This window comes from Micropterus dolomieu, linkage group LG22 (assembly GCF_021292245.1).
Source record: "Micropterus dolomieu isolate WLL.071019.BEF.003 ecotype Adirondacks linkage group LG22, ASM2129224v1, whole genome shotgun sequence".
In the NCBI taxonomy this organism is placed as follows: domain Eukaryota; kingdom Metazoa; phylum Chordata; class Actinopteri; order Centrarchiformes; family Centrarchidae; genus Micropterus; species Micropterus dolomieu.
This window is the reverse complement of record NC_060171.1, coordinates 15,431,600-15,442,288: the sequence shown is the minus strand read 5'-3', so window position 1 is coordinate 15,442,288 and position 10,689 is coordinate 15,431,600. Positions and strand designations below refer to the sequence as shown.

The following is a 10,689-nucleotide window of genomic DNA, read 5'->3' as shown; positions in this document are numbered from 1 at the left end:
CTGTCCCTTGAGAATGACTGTTGCGCCTGCGCACCTAATGTAACAAGATGGCGGAGAGTGCGGAACTGAAGGTAAAGCGAGCCCCTACATTAGCTTGACAAATAGACGTTTCACACAGTGAGATTTGCATTTCAAATCCTAGAACCATTGTTACTTGACAGTAGAGACCCAATGAGTGTCGTTATCAAAGCATATAATACAAAAAACAGCAGAGCAGTGGAGACAGGACAAATGTTAGCTGGCTAGCTAGCTAGCTCGCTAGCATTAGCTTTGTTATTGTTGCCGACGTTACGTTAGGCTGCCTCTGCTGTGCGGCTCACCTGAAGATAAGGCCACACATCGCTTTTAGTAAAATATGAACACCACATTCAGGTCACTGTTTTGAACCAAACGGCACTGGAGTGTTAGCTACCTGACAGTAATACTAGTTCACCGGGTGAACTGCAATGTCTGTTTAAAAAATTGGATCTGTCTATTCCCTGGTAGGCAAGCGCAGTTTAGCTTCCATTAGCGTTATTTCTGATTAACGTTAGCTGTGATGGTGACGTTAATCCACGAAATAACGTCACTATTCACAGCCTGGTTAGCTTTAATGATACTCAAGTTGGCGATTATTGTTCAAACACACAAAATAAAGTAAATACGGTAACAAAGTTTTGTTTCAGTCATATCACCAGCATCATACAAGCGCTGTAAGCTAGTTTATGCTAAATCTACGCTGCCTCCTTCCACCTTCTGCTCTTATTGTTGGTAATTACTAATTAATTGACAGAAAACACTCATGATACGATTGTAGTTTTGATCTGCTCATTGAATCTCTGCATTGTTGACACTCATTATTGTTTCTATACAGTATAAACAAATTTGGGTGTTGTACGGTATTTAACATATACTCAGCAACTCTTAGCTCAACTATTGATTATAGTATATGGTGATATGCCCCACAACATTTATTTTAACAGGCCAGATTTTAAGGTTCATGACGATGTTTACAAACACCTTATGCAGGACCACGTTGAGTGCTAATTGAGCTCGTCAATTAACAGACAGATGACCTTGATTATCAGAGTGGATAGCCGATTACATTTGCATATTGCAAGTTGTCTTTTTATTACGATAATAAAACGTAACATAATACAATGGACTTTCAAAAAACTCTACCTTTGAAAATGTAATTTTGTCACAGAGGTGTTGATCCAATTTCATGGTAATTGATAAGATTTGTGGTGTTGCTTTATTTGACTGCATTACACTGTAGGGAGAAAAAATGTATCTGTTAGATTGTATTATGTTGTAAGAAGCTTCTGTTTTGACTTCTACAACAAGATGACGGGGGGAGGGGAGCATATTGTACTATACTATACTGTTATTCACAACTAATCACAAACTACTTTCTGAGTTGAATTAACGCCCCTGTAACACTGTCTCAAGCAAAAGTCTCTGGTGTATTGGATTCCATTCATTTTTTACAGATACTCAACTCATGTTGTTGTTTCCACAACCGGCATAATCACAGTGATCCCCTTAATCATTTTGTATTAAAGACTTGAATAAATGTAAAAAATGTGCTGGCTTTGCCAATCAGTGCCCCTGACTGAGGCCAACTGTATATGTGACAATAAAAGTATTTTATTTGGTTTTATTTGGTTATGATTTTTAAATGGTAAAGTCTGAAGTCAAAAAGAGATAAGAAAACTTGTTTCTTTACATCAGAATAGGAAACTGTGTTTTTATAAGGGTGTAATAGACCATTTCCCATTTTTCACCAGCAAATGGTAATGAGCCTTCGAGTTTCGGAGCTCCAAGTGTTGTTGGGGTATGCGGGACGGAATAAGCACGGGCGCAAACACGAACTTTTGACCAAAGCTCTCCACCTACTCAAGGCTGGTTGCAGTCCTGCAGTGCAGATGAAGATCAAAGAGCTCTATAGACGGCGCTTCCCAACCAAAATGGTTTCACCAGTGGACCTGGCTCTGCCTGTTCACTCTGCCTCCAGTCTCCCTGCTGGCCTCGCACAACTGGGATTTGACAGCCACGGTTCCCCTTCGCCTCTGCTGCCTGTTTCTTTACTCGGGCCTAAGCATGAGTTGAGTCTGCCTCACCTCCCCTCCGCCCTGCACCCTGTACACCCTGATGTCAAGCTCCAGAGATTGCCATTCTACGACGTGCTGGATGAGCTTATTAAGCCAACCAGCCTGGGTGAGTTCACCACTTCCTGCTCACCTGTGTAGTGATAACACTTTACCCACATGTGGATACTGATAGAGTACTGTAGAGTACCACATATAGATAGGTGACAAATTAAAGGAAAAATCAACATGAATTGTCTTTTAGAGTCAGGCCACAACGAGCCTCCAGAACAGCTTCAGTTCTTCTTGCCATATCTGTGGAACTCTATTGAAGGGATGAACACCATTCCTCCACAAGATATTTATTGTTTTATTTCAGGTTTTTTTAGGTGATCATATTGAGATTAAGATCTAATTTGCCTGAGACCTGAGTATGGCAGATGGAAAGAAAAAACAAACATAGCAAGACATAACAAAAGGAAATATAGCATAAGAGACAGTCATCACTAAATAGATTTGAAGATGAAAGTTTATTTTACATCATTTGGTCATATGGTGATGGTGGTGAAGAGCATTGCCTTACATGTTGGTCCAAAATCTTCCATAGGTGTTAGCCGTGGCATTTAATTCATCATTTTTATACTCACCAAACAACTCCGTGAGTCCTAGTGGATGATTTCTCCACTCTTTTATTCAGGTTTTTCCTTTAATGTGTCCCTCATATGTATATCGGAACCATGACCTGCTTGGTGAAAGTTCACTATGAGTTGATACTGGTTCCTAGTCATTTGTGTAAGTTTCCCCCTCTTGACTGTCATGTTCTGTTCCTCGTTTCTTTTCCTAGCTTCAGACAACAGTCAACGGTTCCAGGAAGCATGTTATGCCTTCGCATTAACACCACAGCAAGTTCAGCAGATCAGCAGCTCCATGTAAGTGAGAAAGTTCTATGCTGCACACGATCAAGTTGAAGTTGTCAAAGAGATGAGAGAGAAGAAGAAAGAATACTGTGAAAGCATTGTAACGACCAAAACATTTTTTAAGTTCACCTGTACATGACATGGAGAGCATTTGATATATGTGACGGCAAGCAATTGGAGTAAACTGAGTTGTTTATCAAACTGTGTGTTAAACTGTTTTGACCAACCTGACCTGTCTTCCCTTTTTATTCTTCAGGGACATATCTGGGACCAAATGTGACTTTGCTGTTCAAGTCCAGTTAAGGTATGTCTAACATACTTTTCCTGACATCATAGAAATGTCTACTTTAAATCAAGAATTATAAATGCACTTAGTGAATAGTGGTTCTGTGTTTAGCTTCTCTCAGTTTGAAGCAACCAGAAATAGCCATGTCACTTGTATAGTTTTGTTATTTCTGTCTTTCTTTAGTCTTAAAATATAACTGCACAGTGTAGACCGATCTTAGTGGCTCAAATCTTATTATTATTTTTAATCTAACTGTAATAAGTGATGATAAATGACAAAGATAGGAATCAAGATTAGTTACCATGAAAACAGGTTATGAATTGTGGAAAGAAAGCTGCAGCGGACGCTTGTCTTCTAGATGCACACGCTCTATTATTCACAATGAGCTGGAGCCATTTTTTTGTACAAACAATACACAAATGTAGACATGTGTTACTGAGCAGTACAGGTGCACAACGTGCAGTATTGGCAAAACCTTTATTCAAAGCAGTGGTGTAATTTTTACCAAAATGCTTAAAGATTTGTTTGCAGTTCAATTCCAGGGGTATACTTCATGACATAAAGAAATGAATTTTTTCTTAGTTGTACAATTAAATATTTACTGTATGGCCATCCTTTAAGAAGTGCTCTCCTATATCATAGATGGAGATGGCTGTACTTGACACAACTGAAATGGTAAAATAAGCAAGCAAGCCAACCTTTTTTGTGAAAGTGGCAACTGAACAGCATTTGACTTTATCGCTTCTGTAATTTCACTTCTTCATTTTCAGATTTTGTTTATCAGAGACAAGCTGTCCTCAGGAGGATCATTTCCCCCCTAATCTGTGTGTCAAGGTGAACGGCAAACCCTGTAATCTCCCGGTGAGTTCAGACAGTTTGTTGTCACATTTTCCGTGTACCACACCGCAAGTTGCTCAGAAACAAATTGCTGATGTTTGATGTTTTGGGTGCAGGGATATCTTCCTCCAACCAAAAACGGAGTTGAACCAAAAAGGCCCAGTCGCCCCATCAACATAACCTCTCTTGTCCGACTGTCCACCACAGTTCCCAACACAATTGTGGTGTCGTGGACTTCTGAAATTGGGAGGGTAAGAAGATCCACGCAAAGCTTTATGAATCAAGTGTCAGTCACTTCAGTGTGACTTGTTTTGCTCAATGTTTTTTTAAATATTTGTTTTGTCAGAGTTTTTCCATGGCTGTTTATTTGGTACGACAGCAGTCGTCTGCAGTGTTGCTGCAAAGACTACGGGCTAAAGGAATTAGGAACCCCGATCACTCAAGAGCTCTGAGTAAGTTGCTACTTACTTTTGTAGTAAAAACAATGTGTTGCCACTACAATCTGAAAGGCAGTAGGAAATTAAAAAAGACCACATGAATTGACTTCTTTCATATAGTGACTTCTATAAATAACTTCTGCCAAAAAAAACGATTCTTTCAAAAGTTCCTTTGCTCCTTATGTAAACACATAAAACTTTTCCTCTGTCATATTTTTTAAGTATGTGGCATCCCAGTGTGATGTTTCTCTACATCCTTGTGTATTAATTAAGGATTACATGAGTTTCAGCATATGACACACTTGGATTCAGCAGTCGTTATTCTTGTATTTAATCTTTGTGTTTTTCTTTTTCTTTCACAGTTAAAGAGAAATTAACAGCTGATCCAGAGAGTGAGATTGCCACCACCAGTCTACGAGTCTCTCTCCTGTGTCCTGTAAATACTTCACTACACTGCTTAATTTAAAAAAAACTGGTAGCCTGCAGAGTTATCTGTAGAACCACTTAGTCGACAAGAAATGAATTGACAATTGTAATTACATAGTGATTTTTTTAAAAGTAGTTAAGAACTGTATTTTTTTATTTAGACAAAAAGTACTTCTCCATCTGCTATATGCTCAGAGCACAGTTTCTTTGTCGTACAATATTTTGTCATTTTTAAACTAACTGGTACGGTATTCAATGTGGTACTGAGAAGTGTCATTTATTTTGTGGGTTTTTTGTTTTGTGTCAAAGCTGGGGAAGATGAGGCTGACAATCCCTTGCAGAGCGATGACATGCTCTCACCTTCAGTGCTTCGATGCTACACTTTATATCCAAATGAATGAGAAGAAGCCGACCTGGGTGTGTCCAGTCTGTGACAAGAAGGCTCCGTATGAGCACCTCATTATTGACGGGTGAGCACAATTCTGCTTCATCTGGTGCGAAGCAGTATATTATGGGTCCACTGTGATGGTTGAGACCTGGTGATTTTTGAGGAGCGTAAAATAATTAAAATAATACAAAAAGAGAGAGAGGTTCCTTCTTTGTGGTATTATAAAGCACTGTGTTTCCAAACACATGCCTCTATAGCTTAAATTGACCTTCCAGCATCATATTTCATCTTTTTATTTGTAGCTGAAGCTGTTTTTGTCTGAATGCCAGAATAGGAATTGTAGCTTTAAAAAGTGCCAATACAGTGTTTTCAAAATATAGGTTTTAAGGCTATGAAGTGCTAAAGTTTATGTAATTCTGTTTGCGAAATTGCCAAACTGTATTGAAATGTCATGTTGTTTTCACAGGTTGTTTATGGAAATCTTGAATAGCTGTTCTGACTGTGATGAAATCCAGTTCAAAGAAGACGGAAACTGGGCCCCCATGAGGTCAAAGAAAGAGGTGCAGGAGGTGTCTGCTTCGTACAATGGTGTAGACAGCGGTAAGTAGCTTGCATGTTTCAGATTCTTTAAACGTAGTCTTCATTGTGATCTGTGAGCATGGTGTGATTAAACTTGTTTCTTTGTAGATTCGTCTCGGACAGAAATGCATGAGCAGAAACGGGGATCAGCTAATGACAACAGCAGAAAAGTTGATGTGATTGACTTGACGTTGGATAGCTCCTCGGAGGATGAGCTAGATGACGAGCCTCCGCCTAAAAGGGTCTGTCCATCGCTGTCACCTGTCTCTCCGCCCCCGAACAAGGGGTGAGTCTCCAAACAAACAAACAATACAATGAGATTACCATAAACACATTTGTTTTCGGGATCTTTGCGCTCAGCTCTGTCGTGTTACTTCTTTTATCACTAACTTGACGTGGCGTTGTTTCCTCTCAGAGTACTGAACCTACACAGCCAGGCCTCACCGGTGACCAGAGCTCCCAGCATGCCCCCTGTGGAGACCAGCTACATCCCCCCCCCTCCACCTCTCATCCAGGACTATCGCCACTATTATCACACAACTAGTGACCTGCCAGGTAGACCTGTCACTTTCCTTAAAGGATAGGTTTAGATTTTGATTAAGTCTGTCTTAATAAAATAATAAAAATGTGTGTTGAAAAAGTTACTGATCAAAGTAATGATCCTGTCCATACTGGCTGTGAAGCAATATGTCTTTAGTGCAGCCACGCTGTAAGAAATGAGGGACAATGCGGTCTAGAGTTCAGCTGAAGCTAATATGATGCTTCAGCAGTCTGAGTAATCAATTAGGTATCTTTCAAAGTTAGTCTTTTTCCTTTTTGTTTCCTCAAACAGCGCTTACTTGCATTATGTGCTGATAGTTGCAATAAATCATATGACTAACAGGATAAAGATACCTATTTGATTTGTCCGACTTAGTCTGCTGAAGCGCTTTATCAGCACTATATTAGCTTAAGTTTTAGCATGGAAATAAGACTGTGGATAATGTTCCTGATTTCAGAGCTTTTGGATGTAGACAGGATAGTATTGCCGTAAACTCTTGATGATGCGGGCTATGACTTGGGCCTTTTATTTGTTGACATTTTGGGAAATGGCACCATTAAAAGTATGCAGAATTAGCTATGTTCGTGTTTGCAGTGTACCCATAGATGACAACTATTACTGGATAACTTTGAAATTAAAGAAAACGATGATTCTCAGGCCAGATCTGGAGTTATAAGGAATGTCTTTTATTTCTATGATTTCTAAGCAGACTTATGGACGTTTATTCATGATGGACATGGGAGATAATGAAATCCTTGGAAATTTTTAGTTGCACAGAATCTCTAGCAGAAGAGCGATTTCTGTCACAAATTGTGGCAGTCAGGCGCCAAGGGTTTTACAGTAGCATACGTTATTTGCCTCCTTGACAGTGTATCACTGCTGAGAATGTTGGTAAGTCTGAACAGTGTAGTCACATCAGGAAGGGATTGCTTCCCAGCCAGTATGGACAGATTGACTGAGGAACCCACCATTCTCTCTATGGCATGCAAGTTTTGTATTAAGACAGAATTGAGAAAATACAAATGAATCAGTTTGTAACTGGAAATTTTGATAGTGTATATCCAGAATGAAGTAAATGGAAGTAAAAGTCTTCTTCCTTTTTTACAGATCTAAATTTCTTCTCCTTCCTCCAAGGCGACAATCAGGTATATTTACTCAAACACCGGAACTTTGCCAGCACCGACTGCAGTTTTTGTTTGGTTGTTGTGTTATTGATCACTTTGTTCTGTCCTGTTAGCATTACAACATGGTGATGGCTGCCGCAGCAGCTGCATCGGCGTCGGCCTCAGAGGACCACGACCTGCTTCTCAACCGTTTCCTGCCCTATAGCTCCTCACAGATGTTAAGGGAGCCGCCAGGCACCCCCGGGAGCAGCACGCTGGCAGCAAATGGAGGCAGCAACAGTGGCAGCACCAGTAGTTTGGTGTCTTCAAGCAGCCTGCGGGACCGCGACAAAGACAGAGAGCGAGACAGGGACAGCCACACCATCTCAGGATTGTCGAGGTCCTCAGTGGAGGCTGCAGCGGCGGCAGCCATTTATGGCTCCATATCTGACGTTATCTCTCTTGACTAGATCCACACAGAACTGAAAAACAAGAGAGACCTCGAGAACAGGGGTTCTTTGTAAATAAGGAAGAGGAAGATGAAAGAATACAGTGCTATGTACAGAGAGGAAAATCTATTTTCAATTTTACTTATCATATGTATATAAACTTAGGACGCTTCTTGTCCGGTGAGTTACTTCAGTTGATATTTTTCTGTGAATACTGAAGACTTTTTCACACCTCTTCATGTGGTCCTTTGATTATATTGTACCTTTTGTACCTGGTTTTTACAGTTTTGTTTCGATATTCCATGTCAATGGCATTATTTCAGTATATGTGCACAGAACCCAATGAGATGACACCTTATGGAACATGTTATTTAGAATATAAAGAAAATGGGCATTGTTATAGATGTACAAAAGGCAAGTCACAGCAAAACAGAAAATGTGTTAAGACTTTATTCCTAAATGGCATAATTTCTGTCAAATGTTTTGACAGCAGAAAGATCTGGCCATTTTTGCCATCACTGTAGATTTTTTGTGGTAGGACATTCATGCTGTGGTCCTATTGTTTTTAAGGAATTATTTATGATGTAAGTTATGTTGGATGTATGTTGTTTTTTAAAGAAGCATTCCTTATGCCCCTAGGAACTGTTGCCACTAGAATTGCAAAAGCAAACGCTAGATCCTTCTGTTGTCATAACTCTGCGCTCTTCGCCCGTTTCAGTCAAATCAAATATGAACAATGTTGTATATTTCAGACCTAAGAGACATAAATTGGGACTAAGTCAGTATTTAAGACCTGGCTTTTTCAGCGTGTGAATGAATGGCACTCGTCCAGCAAGTAGCCTTCTGTTGTCTCATGATGCAATTGGACCTGTATACACATCTAAGATTTGCAATGTTGTGTATTTTGTCTTTTCAAGTACATCTGTTTTATTTTGCATAACAAAATATGATGACTCAACTTTCAAGACAAGGCTAGTTTCTGGTCCACTTAATGATTATTTAATTGAAAGGCTTAAAAACTGTTGAATAAGTGGATTAATAACATTTCATAATGTCTTTTTGTTTGATTTTTAGCACTTGCCTTTTTACATAACGGCTGTGTGGAGCAGTGAAGCATTCACGGTTGCAGTAACACTTAGTTTTCAGCTTTGCATGTGTCTGCGAATTACCTGAAAGCTCATATGTTTGAGTGCTATGCTGATCTTTATTGAGGCCACAGGATGCATAGCCTTTTTGTTAAGTGTATTTGCGACAGCCTATAGGTTAACTGTGATAGCCTTTGAGTGTATCACAAAATGCATTTTGGCCCAGAGGTTTAAATCATTGAACGCCTCCCCTCCCTTTTATTTTTCTTGACTTGTGCTTACAATTAGGATTATTTATTATCATATATATTTTCAGCATTTCTTTGATTTGTGGATATGCATTGCTGTCATTGTATGTGATATTTCTTTTGTAATTATATAATTAATGCTATTTAAAGATGTCATTGTTGCTTGACATGCATTGTAACATTTTCTGTTTCTCTGTCCGTTTTACTATCAGATGATGTCAATAACTCAATAGAGGCTTTGATCATTTTGAACCGCTACAAGGTCTACTGTGCTGTTTGATATTTGTAAGAATTAAACAGATATAAGAAAGTGCATCTTTGTAGTTGACAGTCCTGATTCAGGTGCATGTCTTCTTCTGTTACAGTACGTAGTAAGATTACAGTTTGTTTTGCAAAAATCCTAAACTTAATCACACATTGTAATACATTTGGAGCTATTTTACAGTGTTAAATGCAACCTAATTTGTTTCCTGTTATCCTATAAGTTGCTCCCTACATATACAGGTGCTGGTCATATAATTAGAATATCATCAAAAAGTTGATTTATTTCAGTAATTCCATTCAAAAAGTGAAACTTAGATATTATATTCATTCATTACATAAAGACTGATATATTTCAAATGTTTATTTCATTTAATTGTGATGACTAAAACTGACAACTAATGAAAATCCCAAATTCAGTATCTCCAAAAATTTGAATATTAAGACCAATACAAAAAAAGGATTTTTAGAAATGTTGGCCAACTGAAAAGTATGAACATGAAAAGTATGAGCATGTACAGCACTCAATACTTAGTTGAGGCTCCTTTTGCCTGAATTACTGCAGCAATGCGGCGTGGCATGGAGTCGATCAGTCTGTGGCACTGCTCAGGTGTTATGAGAGCCCAGGTTGCTCTGATAGTGGCCTTCAGCTCTTCTGCATTGTTAGGTCTGGCGTATTGCATCTTCCTCTTCACAATACCCCATAGATTTTCTATAGGGTTAAGGTCAGGCGAGTTTGCTGGCCAATTAAGAACAGGGATACCATGGTCTTTAAACCAGGTACTGGTAGCTTTGGCACTGTGTGCAGGTGCCAAGTCCTGTTGGAAAATAAAATCTGCATCTCCATAAAGTTGGTCAGCAGCAGGAAGCATGAAGTGCTCTAAAACTTCCTGGTAGACGGCTGCGTTGACCTTGGACCTCAGAAAACACAGTGGACCAACACCAGCAGATGACATGGCACCCCAAACCATCACTGACTGTGGAAACTTTACACTGGACTTCAAGCAACGTGGATTCTGTGCCTCTCCTCTCTTCCTCCAGACTCTGGGACCTTGATTTCCAA

At 39.3% G+C, this 10,689-nt stretch overlaps 1 protein-coding gene across 1 annotated transcript; it reads left to right on the top strand.

Moving 5' to 3' along the window:
* On the top strand, positions 1-9,678 carry pias1b (protein inhibitor of activated STAT, 1b). Its single transcript, XM_046038189.1, has 14 exons — positions 1-71; positions 1,770-2,199; positions 2,914-2,998; positions 3,243-3,290; positions 4,043-4,133; positions 4,226-4,360; positions 4,456-4,561; positions 4,909-4,982; positions 5,282-5,442; positions 5,827-5,960; positions 6,048-6,225; positions 6,355-6,494; positions 7,588-7,625; positions 7,718-9,678. Exons 1-14 carry the CDS (start codon positions 48-50, stop codon positions 8,051-8,053), a joined length of 1,980 nt encoding a protein of 659 aa, XP_045894145.1. The 5' UTR covers positions 1-47; the 3' UTR covers positions 8,054-9,678.
* The last annotated feature ends 1,011 nt before the right edge of the window (positions 9,679-10,689 follow it).